Below are 24,968 nucleotides of genomic sequence, written 5' to 3'. Positions count from 1 at the left end.
GCGAGTGCCTAAAGCCTCGTATGTTATACAGGATGGTCGTCTTCTGTTCGCGTTATTTCTGTCCGCTGTAATCCCCATTCACCCTCTCCAATCTTCTTGCCATAGAATTTGACAAGACAACCTACGACGACAGGTCCGACGATGGTGTTTAGCAGGATTGCCCAGATGGCAGTGATAAAGCCCTCCTCAGTCACGTACGGTGTTTCATTGTAGCCAATCTCAATGATCAAAAGGCCAATCTCCCCACGCGCCACCATGGCTGAGCCGAGCAATAATCCAGCAAGAGATGCGGCACCGTAGCCATGTTTGCTCTTCTCGACTTCAGTAGAATTATCTGCTTGTTCGCGGAGATTGACTTTCTCTTTGGGACCTTGCTTTGTCTTTGATGGTGTTAGGAACTTCCAGAGAGGAACCCATACGCCAACCACGAACTGCATACATTGTTAACCTGGATTCTATAACGCACCGAAAATAAAGTTAGCTTACCTTGGCAAACATCATAAGAAGCGTGTATAGGATGCCTTTCCATATCCTTTCACCTGTCCATAGTGACACGAATGGAATTGCAAATCCAATACTAGCAAAGAAAAGAGGTTCCATGAGGTACTTCTGAACATCCAGAAGATAGCATTCAAAGGTGTGGACAAAGGTAGGGCTTTTGTTAGCTTCGCGTTCCCCCTCCTCGCGATTTAGAACAACGAAAGGGCCTTCGGGGTGCTTGCTCGGCAAGTAGGTAAGGAATGTGCCCGCAAGAAAAGCGCCGAATAGAACCGAGGTGCCCGCGTATGCAGCGATACTGATAAATGCCGATAGCACCAAGACCATTAAGATGAAGTTAGAAATGTGGTCGTATTTCGCAAAAGAATGTTCAATCCATCGTCGAAACACAGGCGCAAAGAACCATTTGGTGAGAATGGGAGTAAGAACAGCCATGGCAAAAGAAGCCACGATTGGGCGACCAATTATCCAACCAAGATTGACATCGCCTGCGCCGGGACCAGAGAGTTCACGCAATTGACTGATAATACTGTTGGGGAGTATATTAGCACCAGAAATGCTAACAAGAAAAACCGAAATAGTCAGAGATGACTTACCTGGATAGAACAAGGCCCACAACATCATCGATTACAGCAGCACTGACAAGAATTGACCCTACTTTAGTCTGAGAAAGATCTATGGACTTGGCAGCCGACGAAATCACAGCAAAAGTAGTTCCTGATATACCCTGTTAGCATCCGAATGTACCAAAATCTCGATCAGAAGTGGATGGCATGGCATACCTAGGGAAGTCGCAGATAATGCGGCTCCAATGATGAATGTTTCGACTGCGCCTTTTATACAATCAGTTGAGTAAACACCACAAAAAAGAACCATTCGACTTACCATATCCATATCCAAGATACAAAAGCAGGTAAGATAGCCCAATGGGGAAACAAACACCTGTTGCAGCTCCGAGACAACTGACAAGGAAGTTTTGTTTCATGAGGTCAAGTCGAACAGTGAGTCCACCTACCAAAAAAAAAAAAAAAAAAAAGATTAGCAGCAGCTCAATAATTGACATAGGAGGATTGTTTACCCTCGAAGATGATCAAAATCAAGCCAACATAACCAACGGCGAGGAATGTTTCCTGCCATGGCATCTCCAGGATATTTGCCAGAGGCTTTCCATAGATAATACCGACAGCTATTTGGCCAATGATACCGGCACGAATGATCTTAGCAGAGACATATTCAGCCAGAGATAAGAAGAAAAAGAACGAGATAATGATTAGGATCTCGACAACTAATTTCTGTTTGAGTAAGTCGTATCGGGGGTCTTGGGGTGATGGCTGTACTTACTACCAGGTTCGTGGTACGCAAGGAAACCACCAGCCATCACGAGGCCACTTGTTCAACTCAGTTGAGGATTGAGAGAAACAAGAATCGAAAACAAGAAATTAGGCACAGAAAACTTCTCAAAGCCGAGACTTCTGGGCATCTTGGCTATTCCACTTCGGATGTCACGTGCGGCGAGTCGGTGACATCAGCACTGGGCTTTCGGGCTTGCTATACGGATTTTGAGAGTAACTTCCGGTGATCAAGATAGATGTAACCCTCTTAAAATATATTAAAATGCGGATGGTAAAAGAATGATGATTTTCTGCTACCAACTGGCGTGATTTGCATAGGGCTTGGTGGCGTGGGTCTTTATCACGATGTCATGCCCAGAAGATGCCCAGAAGATGCCCAGAACACGTTCCACTTTACTTGGCCCCGAGGATGGCCAACTTGCTCCATTGGAAGAATCGGTAAGCAATTGCCTTTTCAACTGAAAGTCTTTACCTTTATAAACAGTCATGCCAAATGTGACCAAGAACCACTCAGTGGCAAACTCTTCAATCAAATAGTCGGTTAGCCACCAAGCTGCAATGATGGCACAGAGCACCGAAAAACACGTCCCTCGTGTGGAGAGTATGCAAAATGTGTGAACAATGCATTGTCTCATCCCCACATGCTCGACAAGGTTCTGTTGCACTGCATAAAGTCTAAGCTCTGTTGTACAAGTGATTCTTCCGAAACGGTTCCTCGGGGGAACTTGATATCCCTTTCTTGAGGCCGAGCAGTGTCTTGTTTCCTTGATCCTTTGTATTCAAATACCTCATTGGAACCGGAATTGAACATAACCAGTGAATGTGGTCTCGCGTTATGTATGCTGGATGAGATGGTATCTGCGGTAAAGCTAAAGCGCCAGGTATCAGAAATCAAAAAGCCCCTCCACACTATACAGGTTTGTACAAGGTGTCACGAAAAAGCAAAGCGTAATGCACAATTATGTAGATGGCAATGTGTCATCGCCCGGTCCATCGCCCTTCGAGGGCTCTCCACCACTGCCGGCCCAGCTTCCAGGTGAGGGATGACTCCGCTTCTTCTTATCCCCACGCTTCTTTTTCTCACGAGCTGCTCCGCGAGCTTCATCCGGTCGGCTGGGGCTGCGACTAGATTCGCTGCGGCGGAGATCTTTGACTTCTTTGATGACTTCACGAAATCCTTCTTCGATGTTGTTCATGCGAGCTAAAACTAGCTTGCTGAGCATGTCTTGGGTTTGGTTTGGAATATCGCGACGCAATCCTGCAGCGAAACCCATCTGTGTTTGGAAGCTGGATGGGACTGCACCAGGGAAACCGCTTAAGCCGCCTGCTACTGCCTTGTTGTCGCCGAGGTCAGAACCGAGATCAAAAAGCAGAGAGGAGCGAGGCTGTGCCACTGTTTGTCGATCAGATAGATAGATGCTGTCCAGTTCTGGGACGGACATCTGATTGAGTGCGAGGGGGGAGTTTCGAGGCCGAGAAACGTCCAGGATGTGTCGTTTCATGGTGCCCTGGTCCATTGAAGCAGAGACAACAGGCATACGCTCCTCGTCGGAGGAGTCTGCGTTGGGTCGTGGAGGTGTAGTCTGGCCATCGGTCTCTTCGTTCGGGGATCCTACCGGGTTGTACAGCATGGTGACACCAGAAGCATTGCGATTGTGTCTGGGACGTCTGGTCGGACTGTTGCGGCGAGAAATCATCCTTGCGGTAGACGGGCGAGAGCTGTAGAACTTAGGCGAAGGTTTTTCGGAGGCTTCGGCCTGATCCAGAGTGTTACCGATATATCCTGGGGCCGAGTGTTTGTCGTCATTTGAGTCTCCATCATTGCTGGTCAACTCATCATCGCCCTCCATATCCGTATGGTGCGAGGGCGCTCGTTTGTGACTGGGTGAGCCAAGTCTTGTGCGCCGAGGCCGAATCATTGGACTTGCGATCCGACTTGTTCGGTCTTCGGGATTTGAGGCCACTGACCGGGTCGTTTCTGTAAAGTTGCGAGGGCGAGAGGTCAATTGACTGCGGAAGGGAAGCTTGGGTCGTCGTGGGTCCCTCTCAAGATGGTCCACCACGACAGAATCTTGCTCATCAGGGCCGTTGGCTGGCCCAGAACCAACTTCCTGCATCCAGTCTTTGATGACATTGTCGGTCTGGCGTTCGTGCACAGTACTTGGTGGACGTCGAATTCGATCGTCACTGTATGGCCGTCGGAACACTTCTTCTAATGCTTGATCTTTCTGGAAAGTGGCCACTGATGGTGCTCGTACCATACGTGATACCCTGCTGCTAAACCCGCGGAATCGACTAGGCCCCCATTGCTTGGGAGCTGAAGTCACATTTGGTGATGTCGGCTCAATAAGATCCATCGGCTGAATAAATTGCGCACTAAGAATCGTCTTCTCATAGAGGAAAATTGTAAAGAGAATGGGTAGGTGGGTGATCTTGATAATGGTCCGGTTCAGCCGAATGAACTCCCGGAAAGGCATTAAGTATCGGAACGGTGTCACCAGCCAGGCGATGACATTTGCCGGTGCCACATAGGAGAACAAGGCATCGGACTTGACCATCGAGATGGTGTTGACGGCAAACAGGAATTGGTGTTCTTGATTGGCATTTTGGACAATCCTCATGAAGGAGTTGGTCAGAACAGTAATCAAGATCGTGACGACGACGAAATGACAAATAAATAGGAAAACCGTTAGGATCGCCTTTCCTAAGAAATTGTACTCATCCCACATTGCCCATGCAGTAGGTGTAAAGCCCATCAACATTTGGAACAAACCATATGCCACCACTTTTGGGGAATTGCTGTCACCAAAGCTTAAGAATGCGACAAAAAACCCAGAACAGGCAATGACGATGAGGACAAAGACTGCAATCAGATCAGATGCCATGATTCGGAACGCAATCAGCAGTTGCGAGAAGTAGCGATAATGGTCCAAGATGGAGAACAACCGAGGGAATAGCAAGGGTGCCGTGGCCGCAAGAACATCGAACTGAATCAGTTAGTATGGAGGCAGGATGAGTAGAAGCATGGCGATACTTACAGCTTGGTCTGTGACCAGTTGGCTTCTAGGGTAGGTCAAGAATGATCCGTAGATCCGCAAACAATAATACGCGAAAAGCAATAGCAGGATGCCCAAGTCGAAAAGATTCCAAAAACTCATTAAATAGAGGCTGAATCCCTGTTCATTGAATCCCACAATTTCGTCAAGCATGAAGCCGGTACTCCAGAACCAAAACACAACCTCGAGTGATGTGATTCTACGGCTGCGCTGTTCCAGCACAGCTAGAAACAGCCCTAAGAGCACTGCATAGGACAAGGTGGAAAGAAATTGTCGATAGCGTGGCACTCGCAACCGTGACAACTTGAACAGAGATGCATCACGGGGGTTGTAAAGAGACACTGAGCGTCGAAGGGTTCCATTGCTTGGTGTTGTTCCGAGGGTTCCATTCTGGTCTATTGATGTTCCATAGTCCATATCTCCTCGGTTCCTATTCACACGGCGATGTAAGTTGTCGGCAGCCGAGTGAAAGACAACTGTTCCAGCCCAAATAGCTTCCAATTGCTGCACAACCACAGGATGGGCCAAAAACCGTTTAGCCTGTGCGCGAATAGCCACCTCTAGACAAGAGACGCGGGCAACAACTACCCGTTTTCTCTGGGGACCGGGTGCCAATGCAGTGGAAGAGTCTTGGCCTTGGAGCGGATAGAACTCATACGACAACGCATCAATCAACTCACGCGTCGAATATTCCCTGAGCAGTTTGATCGCCAATAGTTCGCTCACCATGGCCCGTGTCTGATTTGCCCCGCTATTCCCCGGACTCAGATGCATTTCCTTCTCAAATTGTAGACAATTGGCCATCAGTGCGTAGAGTGTCGCGCGTGAAAACTGAGTTGACATAATCTTCTGCAGTATCGGCTTGATCAGGAACTGGGACACCTGCGGCGAACGTAATTGATCCCATGTCAAGGTTGTTTCGCATCGAGAGGCAATCAATGGACGGATGGCATGAGTGATGTTGTAAACGGGCAGCGCGTCTAGTCATCGAACATTGTTAATATAGGCTTGGGCATTCAGCAGGGAGATTTGGTACCGAGATGCGACGCAGAGAACATGGGCAAGAGAGGTGTTGACTCGAGTGGGCCATCTTCCTCTTCCTCTCCGTCCCAGTCCTCGTCCATGTCTTCTTCATCGATCCCATGAAGCTCCGGCGCATCATCCTCGCTACTATCGCCGGACCTGTTGACACGTCGGGGGTCATCGCGCGGGCCACGATACCATGGAGAAGGGGTTGAAAAAGGCGACTGATCAACCTGATCGCGTTGGCGTTTGGGACGCAGCAGCGACGCGAACATGGTGGTAGGCGGTGGTCAGGGTTTGCATAACCGAGGTAAATCAAGGGAGAGGAGCGTTAGAGCATCACGGAGGCTAGTGTGAGAAAAGAAAGAGAAAAAAAGAAAAACACAGTACAGTCGAAGATATGAGGTTGAAGTTGAGACAAAAAGCGGGATCTAGTCGGAGCTATCTTAGTGCTGTGTTCCCCCACGTCATAGTACAGATTTCAGTAGCACGGTTTTTTTGTAGTGAAGAATGTGTGATTTGCCTGTCAATTGTCGCATATACTGGTTTTTGAGTACATCTAACTTCGATCACGCGTGCAGGTGGGACGGGCAATACCGGTAACTCAAATTGCCACCTCCTAGGACAGTTGATATATCTAAACTTGGAGATTAGCTGTCAATAGTCGACTGGCTGTATGCTTATAGCACCATGTATTCACGGTGTTCACTGACTAATTCCACTATAAATCGCCGTTAATTAATATCAAACAGGGCTGATACTGTTATCGGCCCACCGCCTAGGAATATATCATATGCATGCAGGTAGCTTAAGCTAGGGACTTTTGGGTGAACAAGAAAATGTCTGTTATGATACCATATAGAATACTAGAATACTAGCCAAATAGGCAGAATGTAAGTAACAACAGTACTAAGTAGTGGACTATGACATACCAGAAATCTCTGCGGTGAAATGTACCGAAAACAGAAGTGGGGCTCAAAATGCATGAAAATATTTTCTGCCGAGATTTCTTCTCTTCCTCCTCCAACCAGCTGGTTGCAGCACTACTCTTTTTATCTATACTCCTTTTTTGCGATTTCTTTTTTTCTGTTTACTCCAAAAGTTCCTCTCCTATAGCGAATGCTGAATTAGGACCTGCTTTCACGAATTTCGTCCTCGAGAGGACTTGTCCCCTCCAATTGCCATGTCCCACGCCAATTCCCTCGACGACACAATTTTGCCTACTAGTCCCAAGCTGGGAGGACCTGTTGCATACCAAGACTCTCTGCCCATCATGGATTCTGTCCGCGGTACAGTGATCAAGCCTGCCTCCATCCCGGTCCGGGGTGGCAGCGGCCGCATGACTTCCCTCGAGTTGGCCGATGGCACAGTCTACCAGGGTTACAACTTTGGTGCCGAGAAAAGCATTTCTGGTGAATTGGTCTTCCAGACCGGTATGGTCGGTTACCCCGAGTCCATCACCGATCCCTCATACCGCGGTCAGATCCTGGTTATCACTTTCCCACTTGTGGGTAACTACGGTGTCCCCGCACAGGATGAGATGGATGAGCTCCTGAAGGACCTCCCCAAGCACTTCGAGTCCAACCAGATCCACGTTGCCGGCTTGGTGGTGGCAGCCTACGCCGGCGAGGACTACTCGCACTTCTTGGCCAAGACCTCGCTCGGTCAATGGCTCAAGGAGCAGGGTGTTCCTGCCATGCACGGTGTTGACACTCGTGCTCTCACCAAGCGCCTGCGTCAGACCGGTAGTATGCTGGGTCGCATGCTGCTGCAAAAGGATGGTGCCGCCGATGCCGCTGGCATCGCCGGTGCCAACTGGAAGTCCCACTTCGAGGAGACCGAATGGGTCGACCCCAACACAAAGAACCTCGTGGCTGAGGGTGAGTGACCTACCAGGTTAAGTTGCGAGGAAACAAGAATTGGCTTTCTGACTGTATCTTTCTTAAACTACAGTCTCCATCCGCGAGCCCCGCCTATTCACACCACCCGAGAACATCGCCCTCAAGCACCCCTCAGGCCGTGGAGTCCGTGTGCTCTGTTTGGATGTTGGTATGAAGTACAACCAGCTGCGTTGTCTGCTTTCCCGCGGTGTGGAAGTCTTGGTTGTCCCTTGGGACTACGATTTCCCTACTCTCGCTGGAAAGGACTTCGACGGTCTGTTTGTGTCCAACGGTCCCGGTGACCCTGCCACCTTGGAGGTCACCATCAAGAACCTCGCCAAGATGTTCGAGGATGCCCGCACACCCGTTTTCGGTATCTGCTTGGGTCACCAGTTGATTGCCCGCTCCGTCGGCGCCCAGACTTCCAAGATGAAGTTCGGTAACCGCGGTCACAACATTCCCTGTACAAGCATGCTCTCCGGCAAGTGTCACATCACTTCTCAGAACCACGGTTACGCCGTGGACGCCAGCAGCCTCAAGAACGGCTGGGAGGAGCTGTTTGTCAACGCCAACGATGGCAGCAACGAGGGTATTCGTCACACCAGCCGTCCCTTCTTCAGTGTGCAATTCCACCCCGAGAGCACCCCCGGTCCCCGCGACACCGAGTACCTGTTCGATGTCTTCATCAACACTATCCAGTCTACCATTGCCTCTCCCGAGGCTCTCAACTTGCCCGTTTCTTTCCCCGGTGGCGCCAAGGCCGACAACGTCCTTGCTGCTCCCCGTGTCTCGGTCAAGAAGGTCCTGGTTCTCGGTTCCGGTGGTCTCAGCATTGGCCAGGCTGGAGAGTTTGATTACTCCGGCAGTCAAGCCATCAAGGCTCTGAAGGAAGAGGGTATCTACACTATCCTGATCAACCCCAACATTGCCACCATTCAGACTTCCAAGGGTCTGGCTGACAAGGTCTACTTCCTGCCCGTCAACGCCGACTTTGTCCGCAAGGTCATCAAGCACGAGCGTCCTGATGCTATTTACGTCACTTTCGGTGGTCAGACTGCCCTCTCTGTTGGTATCCAGCTCAAGGATGAGTTCGAGGGGCTCGGCGTTCAGGTTCTCGGTACCCCCATTGACACCATCATTACCACTGAGGATCGTGAGCTGTTCGCCCGTAGCATGGACTCCATCAACGAGAAGTGTGCCAAATCTGCCTCCGCTTCCACCCTTGAGGAGTCTCTCCAGGTCGTTGAGGCCATTGGATTCCCCGTTATTGTTCGTGCTGCCTACGCTCTTGGTGGTCTCGGATCTGGTTTCGCCAACAACATGGATGAACTGAAGGAGCTCTGCACCAAGGCCCTGGCTGTCAGTCCCCAAGTTCTGATTGAGCGCAGTATGAAGGGCTGGAAGGAGGTCGAATACGAGGTTGTTCGTGATGCCCAGGACAACTGTATCACTGTCTGTAACATGGAGAACTTCGATCCCCTTGGTATCCACACTGGTGACTCCATTGTCGTGGCTCCTTCTCAGACTCTTTCCGACGAGGACTACAACATGTTGCGTACCACCGCTGTTAACGTCATTCGACACCTCGGGGTTGTCGGTGAATGTAACATCCAGTACGCCCTCAACCCCTTCTCCCGGGAGTACTGCATTATCGAGGTCAACGCCCGTCTGTCTCGTTCCTCGGCTCTGGCCTCTAAGGCTACCGGTTACCCTCTTGCGTTTATCGCTGCCAAGTTGGGTCTCGGTATTCCTCTGAACGAGATCAAGAACTCGGTCACCAAGTCCACCTGTGCTTGCTTCGAGCCCTCACTCGATTACTGTGTGGTCAAGATTCCCCGCTGGGATCTGAAGAAGTTCACTCGTGTCTCCACCCAGCTCGGTTCTTCCATGAAGAGTGTTGGTGAAGTCATGAGCATTGGCCGAACCTTCGAAGAAGCCATTCAAAAGGCCATCCGTTCCGTTGATTTCCACAACCTTGGTTTCAGCGCCACTGATGCCCTTATGTCCATCGACGCCGAGCTTCAGACTCCTTCCGACCAGCGTCTGTTCGCCATTGCCAACGCCATGGCTGCTGGCTACACCGTTGATGACATCTGGAAGCTCACTAACATCGACAAGTGGTTCCTCTCTCGCCTCAAGGGCTTGAACGACTTCGGCAAGTCCATGTCCACCTTCAACGCTACCTCTGTGCCTGTGCCTATGATCCGCCAGGCTAAGCAGCTCGGTTTCTCCGATCGCCAGCTCGCCAACTTCCTGGACTCCAACGAGCTGGCTGTCCGCCGTATGCGTGTTGAGGCTGGTATCATGCCTATTGTCAAGCAGATCGACACTGTCGCCGCTGAGTTCCCCGCTGTGACCAACTACCTTTACCTCACCTACAATGCATCCGAGCACGATCTGTCGTTCGACGATCACGGCATTATGGTTCTGGGCTCTGGTGTCTACCGTATCGGTTCCTCCGTCGAGTTCGATTGGTGTTCTGTGCGCACTATCCGTACTCTCCGTGAGCAAGGCCACAAGACTATCATGGTCAACTACAACCCTGAGACTGTCAGTACCGATTACGATGAGGCCGACCGCTTGTACTTCGAGAACATCAACCTCGAGACTGTGCTCGACATCTACCAGTTGGAAACCTCCAGCGGTGTTATCATGTCTATGGGAGGACAGACCCCTAACAACATCGCTCTGCCCCTGCACCGCCTCAACGTCAACATCCTTGGTACCTCTCCTGAGATGATCGACGGTGCCGAGAACCGTTACAAGTTCTCCCGTATGTTGGACCGTATCGAGGTCGATCAGCCCGCCTGGAAGGAACTCACCTCCATCGAAGAAGCCCGCGGTTTCTGTGACAAGGTCGGATACCCTGTGCTGGTCCGTCCTTCCTATGTCCTGTCTGGTGCTGCCATGAACACTGTCTACTCCGAGCACGATCTCGCCAGCTATCTCGGCCAAGCTGCCGATGTCTCGCGTGAGCACCCCGTTGTTATCACCAAGTACATCGAGAACGCCAAGGAGATTGAGATGGACGCTGTTGCCCTTAATGGTGTCATGGTTGGTCACTTCATCTCTGAGCACGTCGAGAACGCCGGTGTTCACTCTGGTGACGCTACACTGATCCTGCCTCCCCAGGATCTTAGCGAGGAGACTGTCCGTCGTATTGTTGAGGCCACCCGCAAGATTGGAAACGCCCTCAACGTGACCGGCCCTTACAACATCCAGTTCATTGCCAAGGACAACGACATCAAGGTCATTGAGTGCAACGTTCGTGCCTCGCGTTCGTTCCCCTTCGTGTCCAAGGTTATGGGTGTCGACCTGATCGAGATGGCCACCAAGGCCATGATCGGTGCTCCCTTCCAGGAGTACCCCCCTGTCAACGTCCCCAAGGACTACGTTGGTGTGAAGGTTCCTCAGTTCTCGTTCTCCCGTCTCTCCGGCGCTGACCCCGTTCTGGGTGTCGAGATGGCTTCCACTGGTGAGGTCGCTTCGTTCGGTCGTGACAAATACGAGGCCTACCTCAAGGCCCTGCTGTCCACCGGATTCAAGCTGCCCCGTCGCAACATCCTGTTCTCCATTGGTGCCTACAAGGAGAAGATGGAGATGCTGCCTTCCATTCAGAAGCTCTCCCAGCTCGGTTACAACTTGTTTGCCACCGCTGGTACTGCTGATTTCCTGAAGGAGCACGGTGTGACTGTCAAGTACCTCGAGCACCTTCCCGATCACGAGGAAGAGGACATGAAGTCCGAGTACTCTCTCACTCAGCACTTGTCCAACAACCTGATTGACTTGTACGTCAACTTGCCATCGAACAACCGCTTCCGTCGCCCTGCCAACTACATGTCCAAGGGTTACCGCACTCGTCGTATGGCTGTTGACTACCAGACTCCTCTGGTCACCAACGTCAAGAACGCCAAGATCCTGATTGAGGCCATTGCTCGCCACTTCCCTTTGAACATCATCACCGCTGATTTCCAGACCAGCCACCGCACTGTTGTTCTGCCCGGTCTGATCAACATTGCGGCCTTTGTCCCCAACCTGGTCTCTGCTGGTTCCAACGACTTCGAGGCTGTCTCCAAGGCCTCGCTCGCAGGTGGTTTCAGCATGATCCGTGTGATGCCCGTTGGCGTTGACACCTCAGTCACCCAGGCCAGCGACCTGAAGATTGTCCAGAAGAACGCCCAGGACAAGTCTCTCTGTGACTTCAACCTCTCCGTCGCTGCCACCGCCACCAACTCGGATCAGATCATCCAGGTGACCGGTGAGGTTGGATCTCTGTTCATCCCCTTCAACCACCTCTCTGGCAACATCAACAAGGTCGCCACTGTCACCAACCACTTCAGCGCCTGGCCCTCGAGCAAGCCTCTGATCACCGATGCCAAGAGCACTGACCTTGCCTCCATTCTGTTGTTGGCCAGTCTCCACGGTCGCAACATTCACGTTCTGAACGTGACTTCCAAGGAGGACATTACCCTCATTGCTCTGAGCAAGGAAAAGGGCCTGAAGGTGACCTGCGATGTCTCCATCTACTGCCTCTTCCTTTCTCAGAAGGACTACCCGGCCTCCAGCTTCCTGCCTACCGTTGAGGACCAGAAATCACTGTGGGACCACATGAGCACCATCGATGTCTTCTCGATTGGCAGCATCCCCTTCCAGCTTGCTGGCAAGGCCGCAACCCCCGAGACTGGTATTGCGGAGTCACTTCCTCTCCTGTTCACTGCCGTCGCTGAGGGCCGTCTGACCGTTGAGGACATCACCGCTCGCCTCTACGAGAACCCCAAGAAGATCTTCGAGCTGCACGACCAGGCTGACAGCTCCCTCGAGATCGAGGTTGACCGCCCATACGTCTTCCAGAGCCCCGATGCCAGCTCTCCCTTCAACGGCAAGGTGATGCGTGGCTCCGTCCAGCGTGTTATCTTCCAGGGCAAGACTTCTTGCCTCGATGGCGAGATCATCAAGGATGCTATCAAAGGTACCGATATGTCTGCCCACCGCATCCTTCCTGCCTCGCCTGCGATGACCCCCATGGTTCGCCCTGAGAGCTCCCTCGACCGTCACCAGTCTCTTTCTGGCACCCCTGGCCGCCGCCAGAAGAACATGGACAACACCGTGCCTGCCATTGGTGAACTTGGACCCCCTCTCTACCCCTCGTCCCAGGGTTCTTCCAACATGGCCGACCTGCTCTCGCGCTCCAAGATCCGCGGCAAGCACGTCCTGTCCGTGAACCAGTTCACTCGTGCTGACCTGCACTTGCTGTTCACTGTCGCCCAGGAGATGCGTCTCGGTGTTCAGCGCCAGGGTGTCCTTGACATCCTCAAGGGCCGTGTCCTGACTACTCTCTTCTACGAGCCCTCGACCCGCACCTCGGCCTCGTTCGACGCTGCCATGCAGCGCCTCGGTGGACGTACCATCGCCATCTCGACCGAGCACTCTTCCACCAAGAAGGGCGAGACTCTCCAGGACACCATCCGCACCCTCGGCTGCTACGGCGATGCCATTGTTTTGCGTCACCCCGACGCCAGCAGCACTGAGATCGCGGCCAAGTTCTCCCAGGTCCCTGTCATCAACGGTGGTAACGGCTCCCTCGAGCACCCCACCCAGGCCTTCCTGGACCTGTTTACCATCCGTGAGGAGCTCGGTACCGTCACCGGCTTGACCATCACCTTCACTGGTGACCTCAAGTACGGCCGCCCCGTCCACTCCCTCATCAAGCTCCTCCAGTTCTACGATGTCCGCATCCAGCTGGTCGCCCCCAAGGCTCTTGCTCTTCCCGAGGAGGTCCGCCAGCAGATCATTACTTCCGGACAGTTGGTCCTTGAGTCGGAGGAGCTGACTCCTGAGATCGTTGCCCGCTCTGACATTCTGTACTCCACTCGTGTCCAGAAGGAGCGTTTCGCCGATCTCGCCCAGTACGAGGCTCTTAAGAACAGCTTCGTCATTGACAACGCTCTGCTTAAGCACGCCAAGGGCCACATGGTCGTCATGCACCCTCTGCCTCGCAACGCCGAGATCGCTGAGGAGGTCGACTTCGACCAGCGGGCTGCTTACTTCCGCCAGGTATGTTTCAATTCGCCCCCTTCACAAGATTATATACTAACTTCTTCTCAGATGCGCTACGGCCTTTACTGCCGCATGGCCCTGCTCGCTCTGGTCCTGGCATGAGAACTTGAATATCCACTGCCACTATAATTTTCTGGGGATTGGGCATTCAAAAGCGCCATGCATTTGATCACGCAAGACATGTTTTCCTTTTTTTTTTTCGTTATGTTTTTGAAAAGTTTTATGCCCGTAGCTGTATAGATTTAGATGAATCTCCTTATCATGAACTCCTCTGTATGTCAATATTTTATATTTTATGGTTTTATATGTGTGTGTTATGTGTGTGTTCTGTGTGTCGTGTTTTGCGTGGCGTGTGTTTTGGATTTGGCTTGGCGTTTTCTCTTTTTTTTTTTGTGTTTTTGGCATGTCTTTCTTTTGGGCGATTTATTTGCATGACATTTTATATCAGTTTCGATCAGCTGTGTCTGAATCAATTTTACGAATTTTTGATATTCCAGTATGTGCCACCCATTTCAATATCTATGTGTTCGGCTATGCCATCTCATATGACCCTCTCGCCTGGGTTCTACCTGCTGAGGTCTTTCCAAGCTCCAGGCCAGTAAACAGTGTCAGTCTTGCAACCTCAAACAACTAGCCGGCTAACTTCATCATTAGAGTAGTCGTTCCTCGGATGCTTGTCTCTATCAGTTAGGAGCACATTCCTCCTGTTCTTTAGCTAATTCTGCGTGGCTGCTGGAGTTTTCTTGTTTTTTTTTTTTTTTTTTTTTTTTTTTTGTCGTACCAGAGATAGCTCACAAATCTTTATTGCAAGTTACAGTACTCTTTGGCGATAATCTGCAAGCTGATGAGGAGGACCTTAGTATTTAGGTCCAGCGCGAGGTTTTAACAGACACTACACAAAGCCATATCCTGCCGTAGTTAGGATGCAGAATGTCCCGTTCTTTCTATTTTCTTGCCTTCCTCAACTAGAATTACAATCAAACATCAAAAATAAATACCGTTGCATTCCACTTACAATTAAAAAGAATAGTTGATGTACTGGCACTCAGAGAGTATTGCAGATCGCCATCGGCAGGGGAAAACGGCAAGTGAACAGCTCAGCCTAGGTACAATCTCAGACATTACCAGTCACAACCCTGTTGATTTCTCTGGGGAAACAGGTCAATTCGAGTATTTCCTGTTAATCCTCGACGTACTGAGGCGTGGAAAAGGCGGGGATTCGGCAGATGGATCGGATTATCCGAAGTATACCCGGCTATACAACTATTGCCTCCGTTCCAGTGTACAGGACTTCTTTTCCTACTGGTTCAATCATTGAAAGAAAAACCACAGATTTGATATATCATGAACCATAATGTTGCACCCTGTCTCTTCCCAGGGATGGGCTACTAGCATGCTTGCTCTAGCTACATGTTTCTCATGCTACCGGAATTGCTACGACTTCAGTCCCCGCTGTGCCCAAGCTCTCATTTCTTTACACAGCATTTGTAGAGTGTGATTCTAATCTGATGTCTACCTCTGCTGGACCCCATGGAATTCGGAAGTCAATTCCCATCGTCGGTGGAAACTTCAGCGGCCCTCATCTTTCCGGTATGATCCCAACTCCAAGTCTATATCAGTGGTGATCTAACATGATTTGTCTCTACCTAGGCAAGATTCTCGATGTCGGTGCTGATTGGGGCCTCGTTGATCCCCAAACCAATATCTTTTCTGCGGATACTCGGTATAACTTTCGTACCGATGATGGGGCCGATATCTTCCTCCAGACTGCTGGTCCTAAGGCCCCTGATGATCATTTGCACTTGCGTCTTATCTTTGAGACTGGAAGTCCAAAGTATTATTGGTTGAACAGTGTGGTGGGTGAGTATCGCACACGAAGTCAATCGCCGTATCTCCGTCTAATACAGTTCGATCCAGCTATTGGCATTCTGACATCGAATCAGACAACCAACAAAAACATTAGCTTGCTGCGGATTGATGCTTGGAATGTAAGATGTGCAGATCTCTTTTCACTGTTATAGCGAACACGGTAATTGACCTTCCGATTAGTTTGCGTCCGATTGGAACGCGACTCAGTTCGGGAACACCACATCTGCATGAAGAGGCGAGGAATTTGGATATCATGTCTCAGGCCGGAATAGAAGCTCGATTTGTACAGGTGATTCGCGACCGTTCTGTAATCTTGACGTATTTCGTTTGAGTCATAAGCACAAAGATATCATCTGATCTATGTTCGATGTAAAACGTGTAGTGCTCTATATGTGTCTTCGCTAATTCATGTCCAAACCAGTCCCATCCACAGGGCCTCACTCATCTCTCATTCATTCATTCATCGCATGATTTATGCCTTGTCTGGCCAGTACTTTTGCACAATGGCTTTCTTATTGACCTTGCCCATAGCATTGCGCTCGATTCCATCCACAACCTTCAAGACAGTGGGAATTTTATAAGGGGCCATCTCATTCTTGAGGCTCGCACGGAGGGCCGGAAGCTCGACAGGTACAGCCTGCATATGTATTAGCAAAACAAATCTGTGATCTTTAAGATCATGTCAACTTACTCCGTAGCGGAACTTGACGACTGCTGCGACTCGCTGGCCCCATTCTTGATCTGCGAGACCAACGACTGCCACTTCCTGGATTTCATCCAAAGCGAGCATCTTGCGCTCAACTTCCAACGCGGAGATTTTGTAACCGCCGGATTTGATCAGATCAACAGAAGCACGGCCTTGGATAAAGTATGCGCCAGTGGAATCCCGTCTGGCGACATCGCCGGTCTTGAACCAGCCATCTGCTGTGAACTCCGAGGAAGTTGCCTCGGACTTGCGCCAATACTCGCGGAAAACATTCCCACCCTTGATCTCGATCATGCCATCTTCGTCCACGCCTTCAACGGTCTTGCCTGTTTCTTTTTCGGTCAATCGGACCTCGACACCGGGCAAAGGCCATCCAACGCTGCCATCAACTCGCTTTTCAACCTCAAGCCCGCAGCTGAGAGCCATGCCGATCTCGGTCATTCCATATCGCTCTAGCAATATCTGGCCAGATATCTCGGCAAATTTCGACTTGATAGGAGTGGGGAGGGCTGCAGATCCGCTGACCACCAGTCGGAGAGCGCGAGCTCCAGCCCGTGCGGCACTCTCGTGTTCAGTGCCGCGAATATGAGTATCGAAAAAATCATTCAGGCGGGAATAGATGGTCGGAACTGCCATGAACAAAGTTGAGCCGCCCTCCTGCCACCGCTCCCAGATCACTTTTGGGTCAAACTTTGGGTGCATCTCGACAATGGTACCACTCAAGAAACTGGCGGCTAGACCATTGATAATACCGTGGACGTGGTGGAGCGGCAGCACATGAATGAGACGGTCTGAGGGGCTATATTCCCAAGCCTTGACCAGACAGTTTGCCTGAAAAGTGATATTCTCGTGGGTGGTGACGCAGCCCTTCGGGTTTGAGGTGGTTCCGGAAGTATAGATCATCAGAGCGCGACGGGTAAGGGCAAAAGGTGGAGAGAAGGATGGCATAGTCGGTGCATCGTTGCGACTTAATGGCTCAAGGCCCATGAATGGAATGTCGGTAGTGCATCCCTCGCGCAATGCTGGTGCCATCTTCTCGAAAGCTGGGTGAACAATAACCAACGAGGGGTCCGAATCATCGACGGTATATAACAGCTCCTTCACTGGGTGACTTGTGCCTAATCGAAAAGGTCAGCCAAGTGATTCCATATTAAAGTCTTCAATACGCACATAGAGGAACACAGACACCTCCTGCTGCCCACACAGCCCATTGCGTGACGACGTAATCATACCCATTGGGGACTAAGAATGCAATGCGCCGCTCGTCCAGGTCCTCAGTCAGACCCAATTGTTCAACCATGCGCTTCCTTAATGCTGCAGCATCGGCTAGCAATTGAACGAATGTAAAGGATTCTTGTTTCGTGGCGTCGATGACCGCGATTTTGTTGGGGTCGTCGCGCGCATGCTGTTCTGCCGCGGCGAAGAGGGGCAGAGTGGGTATCGGCATGGGGAGAGGTGAAATGTGTTGTTCTCTGCTGATTGCGAAAGATCCAAAGAGTGACTTAAGATAGTATAGAATTGAAGAGGAAGAAGAAGAAGAAGAGGAGGAGGAAAGACAAGAATCTGACCCCTTACAACATTTAGCCGGTGCGGAGAACTGCCGATGTGGAGTAATTTCCGGCTTATTCGATGCGACTGACTACCTACACGTAGATATATGTGAAGATAAACGTTGTAAGTTGATTGTTTCAAAGAGATACAACTCAAACTGGTGCTTCCGGAATATATATAAACCATAAACAAGGCCCATTGAAATCCCTTGTATCGAACTACGTGGATATACTCGACCTTGGCCAAAGCTTGGCGTATACTAAGAAGTATAAAGAAATGCAAAGATCATATACAACCCAGGATCTAAGCATACTAAGATCAAGGAAGTATACCATTATCAGAGCCTATGGCATTATCTTCCATCCTCTCTCGGGCCTCTCTAGCTATCATCCCTTTGGTTCATATCAGCATTTTCCCATATATTCTTCGGTCCACCATTCAGCGCCAAATCCAACATAGTACGAGCAAGATCATCAACCTTGATAGAAGGCCCAAGACTAAAGACAAGTCTTTGCAGACTCATATCTCGCGTCAAAATCATAGCAGGTCGCATAATATGCGCCTCAAAACCAGTGTGATCACGAGCGAAATCCAGGGTTTCAGTTTCGACTTGACCCTGTTATTTGTTAGCCTAATCGTTGATTCCCATCTCCAGACAAGAGTGCTTTTTACCCTAATGCGTCGATAATCCTGCATGAACCACAGCGGCTTGGTCTGGTCTCTCTCTGCTGCCGCCCCGCTACAGTATATGAAACGGAATGGCTTCTGGCAGGTGTCTTGGAAGACTCGGGCTGCAGTCAAGGTATAGTCTATGCTCACGCGCCGAGCTGTGTCGTTATCGGGTATGCGAGCCTTGCCCAGTGTCCTGCAACAAGGGGTTAGTCTGGTCTCAATGAGATTGATTCGTGACAGAGTCCCTATGCCTATCGTACCAAATGCATGCATCAGCATCCTGGATTTTCTCTCGGACTGAGTTTGGATAGGTCAGGAAATCCTCAACTATCGCGACTTGGAGCTTTTCGTGTGCTGGCAAGTCACGACGGCTTAGCGCTACGATAGAGGTGATGGCGGGATGTTGTAGACATTGGGAGAGGACCTCGCCACCAACAAAGCCAGTTGAACCTGTGAGAATCACTTTCATCGTTAATGCAATGATGTCTAAGGATTGTTGCGCAAGGAGGTGTAGGTAATAGATGCCCTCGGGCTTATGTCTTATCTCCGAATTCCGTGGCCTGGCCCCGTGACACCTGAGCCTCGCCCAAGATCTTTCATGCGAGGGTGATAGTAAGTTGAAAACACGTCGTTAATTCGCAATTTAACGTCCTATTATAGTCTAGATCATGGTAGCTGGAGAGGGTGCTTGCGCTAGCTCTCCTGGCTGAACGGTGCGAGGCCCGTCAGGCGAACCCTCGCCATTCTCCTCCAACCCTCGAGCCACCAAGTCCGTAAAATCCACACCGACTTCCATCAAGAGAGCTGCATGCTCGTGCACTATGTCGAGGCACTTTTGCCAGACAGAGGTGCCCCGCTGCACGCTGCTGAGCTGTCGACTAAGCAGAGCATTGAATCCATCCAGATGATGCTTAGCCCATCGGATACAAGAACTGCTCATGACGCTAGGGAAGCATTGCTGGTAAATGCCAATGGTATTCTTGATGAGAGTGAAGTAGACGTAGGAAATCTGGAAGATGTATAGAGGAAGATCACCCTCGAAAATGCAAGCTCTGTCATAGGATTTAGCATATCAAACCAGCAGTAGATAGAAAGTAGAAATAACATACCGGATGCGCTGAGCAATCACGTCGGAGCGAGCTTTCAGATAAGTCTCGCGCGCCTGATCCTCAAACCCTAAGCGGGTCAACCAACTGACATGGGTTTTGGTTGCCGCTGGGAAAGAATGCTTGTCCACGAGCGCCCGTGAGAGAATGCCACCCAATCGAGTTGCTCGTCCATCAACCTTGACATTGATGACATCTTGTGCGATAGTGTTGCCCTTCAGTCCCTTGGCCAGTTTCCGTAACCTTTCGATGCTGGCCACAGATGCCTCGAATCGCTGTAAAGCGATATCGATATCAAGCTCATCTACCTGTCCTTCCACCCACCGGAGGTTCTGTTGTTTACCATCCACGTCGATTCGCAAATCAGACTTGTCCCTGGTGGAATCCGGAAGGTCGAATGACTCTGCCTTTTGTGAATGCGAAAGGTGTCGGCCAGCGAGGTATCCATATCCTTCCAAAGGCTTGCTGGCCGCCTCAGTCTCCGATCGCAAGTTACGGCGTAGATCCTCGACGGTTTTGCGGAAGGTTGCCAGCAATTCTTGTTTGAACGACGGATCGCGCTTATCATTTCTGTAAGTGAAGGGCTTGGATGACCCAACTCGGATGGTAATGGCATTACCAATGCCCCGGTCTAAAGCTTCTTCACGTGCTTCTCCAGTTCCCAAATTAGCCCCAAGATCGATCATGTCGATGTCCTGTAGAGGCCAACAGTCTTCCGCTACTAGCTTTGTTGGAACGGGCCCGCGATGGTGAGGGTGGCTTTGGTCGACTCGCTTGCGCTTCTTCGCTGCTACAAGGAGATGGTCATTTAATAGCACCAGGTGGACAGGCCGTCTCGGTTTCCACGTGGCTGAGTCCAGCTCAGCCCAGTTGCCTGTCTCTAGGACAATGTGCCGTCCGGGCACCGCGGGTAGGAACTTCTGCGATCCTTCAACCGTCTTCCATAGGGTCTGGAGCTGCACACTCCACATGCTCTCCAAGTTGGCGACCGAACTACGGTTGGCATTGCGCTTTGGGAAAGAGTCCTCGACTGGGGACATAGGGTTTGGTGTATTTCCCACGCTTGTTTGTCCCAGCGCCGTTGTAAGCTCCGCCATGAGGGTACGAAGAGTCCGCATTTCATCCTTGAGCTTCTCGGCCTCTTTACTGATCTTTATGAATTGAGTGCGGTTCTGGTAGACATTCTGTTGCAAGTCGGTAGAGGTTCGGTTCTTGACTTTGCGCAGACTTTCTTGGTATTTCTGGATGTCTTCCTCGGACGCGTTGGCGAGAAGGCTGGCGACATCTAAAGTCCCCTAATTAGCTTCAATGCAGGTGCAACGGACAAAAATTACCAACATCGATCAACTGGAAGACTGGGGTCTCGTAGCACATTGAGATCTACTTTCGGCACCGGGGAATTGGGATCGGCTGGGGATGGTTGTCTCAGCACAGCTTGTGGAGGTAGGCCGAACCCTCCAGGCATCTGTGTTGGGAGTGCCGGAACAGGGGGAGCACCGGCATCGAACTCAGGCACATTGTTGAATCGCGTCGAGTATCGTCGTTTCACTAAATCCGAAGTCGCATCGTTTGGGGGTGCCCGCTCTCGAGTAGAGGGGACATCGGCCTGGCTGGACTCGGGTGACCTGGTATTCGCAGGCAATGGCCCGGAGATAGGCTTAGGAGCACTGATCTGAGGCCGCTGCCGGCGAGATTTACTTCGCAAAGTCAATCCTCGGCCCTCCATCGTGAAGAGTGTTGTCAACGGAGTGATCTGGCAGGAAAGGGAGTGAGGTCACTTTCGGGCTTAGTCAGCGCTGGTCCCGGAGGTTAAACATTTTCATCGGCCTAAGACGCGATCCAACACGTCAACTCCATCATCGCTTTCGTTGAGTCTCTCCTTTAGACTCTGTCCAGACTATCCATCCTCCCAAGTCCCACATACTCGTGACTTAGACTCGAAACCCTTCCGCTTTACCCTCTCCGCCTACCCGCTTTCACAATGGCCTTCCGTAACACTGCGATTGTTGCCGGCACAGTCTTGACTGGACTCGTTGGTATGGATCGATCTGATGTCGCCTGGGACCTAATTCACTACTAACCGTTCTATTCTGACAGCCTACGCCGTCTATTTTGATCACCGCCGCCGCACCGACGTTACCTTCCGCAAGTCCATCAATAAGAAGAACAAGGTCATCGAGAAGGTTGTGAAGGAGCAAGAAGCTGCCGCCGAGGGCGCACAGAAGGATGAGATTAAGAAGGCCCTTGCTAAGGCCAAGGAGGATGGATGGCCCACTGACCTTGAAGAGAAGGAGGTTAGTATACGCTTGCGGGTTCCGTATGAAACTTAGCTTACACTTTCGCAGTCATTCTTCATGCAACAAGTAGCCATGGGTGAAGGGCTCTGTGCTGATGGTACGTTCACTTGCCACTTTGCATCTAATTTAATGGCGCATGCTGGAGGTCAATTGCTAACACTTTCGCTCCCTCAGGCAACAACAAGGTCGAGGCCGCAGTCGCCTTCTGGAAGGCATTGAAGGTCTACCCCCAGCCCGCTGATCTCATTGGAATTTATGACAAGGTGCGTTATCCGATCCACAGCCTCGAAGCTTTCATCCTTCAATCTGCGAGAACACGACTGACAGATGCCCAATACAGACCGTTCCCAAGGAAACCCTTGAAGTCCTTGCTGAGCTCATTGCTTTGGACGGTCCCCCCTCTCGCGCTGGTGCGAACCCTGCTGAAGACCTTGTGGAGTAAGATATTTCGGTGTGAATCCCCCCTCAACAACTTGTATTTTAGAAGACTTATGGAATTTCCAATGTTACATTTCATAATTTATGTATTAGAGAGCACCTGAATTGCGTTCTTTATAGACAGAAAGAACGAAGACACTCCCATTTTGGATCCTAAATACTTTCCGCTAGCCGAGGATATTCACATGCTCTGTTTCATTCGCTCAGAGGATTTTGTTCTTTTTTGGAGATTAAGTACTTCGCTAATCTCGGTATTTGCAAGGTAGTCTATAGCTGGACAGAGGTTGTCAATCTAATAGTCGGGCGTTCTAATAGTCGGGCGTAGTGTTGACCTCAAATTGCGAGAAAGTATGGACTGTAAATAGATATCTGACAGGATAAGTTTCACGTTTGGAACACCCATCGCGAATCCTTGTCTCCCTGAAAATCTCCCTCAGCATCACCGACATCTCCCATCAACGGTGTCAGGCCCTGCGCTTCTCTGGCGCGCTCCTTTTCGGCGTTTTCTCGTCGAAGAACTAACCATAAGATCCCAACAACGACAATATTTACTACAAGATAGCCCAATGCGAAGCCTGAAGAGAAAATATTGTTAGCGCTATACCAATATGGATATAAATCGGTAGGTCAACACATCATGGCCCAGGAAATATCGTGGCGCAGACTCAGTCCGATAGAGCTGCGTTCCAAGAACGGCCCCCAAATTACCAATTGAGATCTGGAGGGCATTTGCAATGCATCTTTTTGTTTGGCCAGATATATTGTTGGCAGGCCAAGACAGTACAATTGCGACAGCTGGATAAATGCCTGCCGCCGCAAATATAATTCCTAGGTAAGATACGCCAGCGCGATGTTGTGACAGCAGAAGGATATATCCGATACATCCAAGAGCAGATGAACCCATGATAAATGGTGCACGGATGCGAGTATTTTCAGAAGCAATTGCAACGCCGATAGTGAGTACGAATGCGACTGCGTATGGCGGTACAGAAAGTAGTTGGGCCTTCGCGGCGGAGAACCCTAATTCCTTGATGATTGTGGGCTGAGAAAAATTCAGTACTTGACTTACAGTATAGGAGAGCGGGTATTTACCAAGAAGAGTGAGAGGGTGTATAGGGGGAGCGACATGGTATGGAACCCTAACCCGTAAAGCCAAACCTTGGGGTCTTTGAACGCATCTAGCACTGCAGACCAGGTAAACTTTTCATTAAAGGTCGCATCACTGTCATTCTTCAGACGAAATTGGATAAATTGTCGCTCTTCCTCTGCCAGAAATTCGGCTGTGGATGGATAGTTGTATACCCAGAAGTAGGCGAGTATGGAAACAACAACAGTCAACAGCCCTTCCTAAACCGAAAAAAAGCCATTGGTATGGAACATATGAAGCTTCAATTTAGAGCCGTACCAGAATGAAAATCCAGCGCCATCCATTTAGGCCCTTTATCAGATGTTAGTTCATTGTACCATAGCAAAAATGATTGATCATGTACTCCCGCCAACACCTTCCATATGAGCAATTGCCTAAAGATACGTTAGCTTTTTCTTCGGTTGGGTATGAGATAAACTAACCCAAGCTAGAATACCACCAAAGGCGCCTGCCAGCGAGGCAGCACTGAAAAATAGGGCTACTCGATAATGCTGCTCATTGCGCTTGTACCACATGGATAGATAGAAGACAACGCCTGGGAAGAGGCCACTTTCTGCCACACCAAGAAAAAATCTTGATGCCAAATATCCCGGATAAATTTGTACAATTCCCAGCAGAGTCGCGACCACGCCCCAGACGAGAGTCAATGTTGGGAGCCACTGTCTCGGGGTGGTATTCTTAAGAACGACGTTGCAGGGTAGCTCAAAGAGGACATATCCAATGAAGTATAGTGTCAAGCCGGTTAGGTATTGATTTCCGGCTATATAAATGACATAGGTTAGGTCCATATTGGGATAGGGAAGACAGTATATAACATACACATGTGGATATCATCCGCCATTCCTTCGAGCCGCGCATTTCCCACATTGCTGCGATCTAGAAGAGAGAGCAAATACAGTAGTGTGAGGGGTGGGAGAAGATGATAGTCAAGTTTCCGTAGCCATGCCTTCTCGTTGATACCCACGGCCTCGGCGACGCTGCTTGAGGAAGGAGAGCAGCTCACCTCATTCTTGACATTGGGGTCACCCTCGTATTTTCCAGATACCGAAGCCATAATAGCCTTGATAGCCAGTACCATATTTGGGAAGAGAGCGCGAGAACGCGAAAGAAGACATTGCGGAGAAAGTATATAAAGTTCCTGTAGCACAACATCCGGCTGCACGCGATGAAAACCACATGGCAGTCGGCCGAGTAAATGATTATTTCAGGATGAAGTCATACTTCTGTTTCCCCCAACAGAAACATCGGATTAAAACACCAGAAAAGTAAAGAAGATTAGCAATATCGGGGCTGCGATGACGAGATCGGGTGGGGAT

At 50.4% G+C, this 24,968-nt stretch overlaps 8 protein-coding genes across 8 annotated transcripts; 3 read left to right on the top strand and 5 right to left on the bottom strand.

Moving 5' to 3' along the window:
• Positions 1-23: 23 nt before the first annotated feature.
• Positions 24-1,876, bottom strand: N7508_007593 (cation:proton antiporter; the record flags this gene model as incomplete). Its single annotated transcript, XM_058465657.1, has 7 exons — positions 24-431; positions 487-1,027; positions 1,095-1,215; positions 1,281-1,331; positions 1,384-1,509; positions 1,577-1,783; positions 1,840-1,876. The coding sequence occupies 7 exons, from the start codon at positions 1,874-1,876 to the stop codon at positions 24-26; spliced, it is 1,491 nt and encodes a 496-aa protein (XP_058316985.1).
• Positions 1,877-2,809: 933 nt separating this feature from the next.
• On the bottom strand, positions 2,810-6,204 carry N7508_007592 (uncharacterized protein; the record flags this gene model as incomplete). The annotated part of the gene is made up of 3 exons (XM_058465656.1): positions 2,810-4,837; positions 4,889-5,886; positions 5,943-6,204. 3 exons carry the CDS (start codon positions 6,202-6,204, stop codon positions 2,810-2,812), a joined length of 3,288 nt encoding a protein of 1,095 aa, XP_058316984.1.
• Positions 6,205-7,112: 908 nt separating this feature from the next.
• On the top strand, positions 7,113-13,968 carry N7508_007591 (bifunctional carbamoylphosphate synthetase/aspartate transcarbamylase; the record flags this gene model as incomplete). Its single annotated transcript, XM_058465655.1, has 3 exons — positions 7,113-7,809; positions 7,883-13,863; positions 13,915-13,968. The coding sequence occupies 3 exons, from the start codon at positions 7,113-7,115 to the stop codon at positions 13,966-13,968; spliced, it is 6,732 nt and encodes a 2,243-aa protein (XP_058316983.1).
• Positions 13,969-15,374: 1,406 nt separating this feature from the next.
• On the top strand, positions 15,375-15,966 carry N7508_007590 (DUF3237 domain-containing protein; the record flags this gene model as incomplete). Its single annotated transcript, XM_058465654.1, has 4 exons — positions 15,375-15,456; positions 15,517-15,726; positions 15,784-15,854; positions 15,916-15,966. 4 exons carry the CDS (start codon positions 15,375-15,377, stop codon positions 15,964-15,966), a joined length of 414 nt encoding a protein of 137 aa, XP_058316982.1.
• Positions 15,967-16,207: 241 nt separating this feature from the next.
• Positions 16,208-17,888, bottom strand: N7508_007589 (acyl-CoA synthetase; the record flags this gene model as incomplete). The annotated part of the gene is made up of 3 exons (XM_058465653.1): positions 16,208-16,372; positions 16,427-17,559; positions 17,612-17,888. The coding sequence occupies 3 exons, from the start codon at positions 17,886-17,888 to the stop codon at positions 16,208-16,210; spliced, it is 1,575 nt and encodes a 524-aa protein (XP_058316981.1).
• Positions 17,889-19,325: 1,437 nt separating this feature from the next.
• N7508_007588 (exocyst subunit EXO84) lies at positions 19,326-21,496 on the bottom strand (the record flags this gene model as incomplete). The annotated part of the gene is made up of 3 exons (XM_058465652.1): positions 19,326-19,716; positions 19,774-21,055; positions 21,109-21,496. 3 exons carry the CDS (start codon positions 21,494-21,496, stop codon positions 19,326-19,328), a joined length of 2,061 nt encoding a protein of 686 aa, XP_058316980.1.
• A 255-nt stretch (positions 21,497-21,751) lies between these two features.
• On the top strand, positions 21,752-22,509 carry N7508_007587 (TOM complex receptor protein TOM20; the record flags this gene model as incomplete). Its single annotated transcript, XM_058465651.1, has 5 exons — positions 21,752-21,806; positions 21,868-22,064; positions 22,116-22,164; positions 22,242-22,330; positions 22,408-22,509. 5 exons carry the CDS (start codon positions 21,752-21,754, stop codon positions 22,507-22,509), a joined length of 492 nt encoding a protein of 163 aa, XP_058316979.1.
• Positions 22,510-22,889: 380 nt separating this feature from the next.
• On the bottom strand, positions 22,890-24,730 carry N7508_007586 (uncharacterized protein; the record flags this gene model as incomplete). The annotated part of the gene is made up of 6 exons (XM_058465650.1): positions 22,890-23,103; positions 23,138-23,547; positions 23,598-23,852; positions 23,911-23,943; positions 24,075-24,412; positions 24,472-24,730. 6 exons carry the CDS (start codon positions 24,728-24,730, stop codon positions 22,890-22,892), a joined length of 1,509 nt encoding a protein of 502 aa, XP_058316978.1.
• Between the last annotated feature and the right edge of the window lie 238 nt (positions 24,731-24,968).

The sequence above is a fragment of the Penicillium antarcticum genome, assembly GCF_028974205.1.
Source record: "Penicillium antarcticum strain IBT 31339 chromosome Unknown utg000008l_segment0_segment0, whole genome shotgun sequence".
Taxonomy (NCBI): Eukaryota; Fungi; Ascomycota; class Eurotiomycetes; order Eurotiales; family Aspergillaceae; genus Penicillium; species Penicillium antarcticum.
The sequence above is the reverse complement of the archived record's forward strand: the minus strand, read 5'-3'. Positions and strand labels throughout refer to the sequence as shown.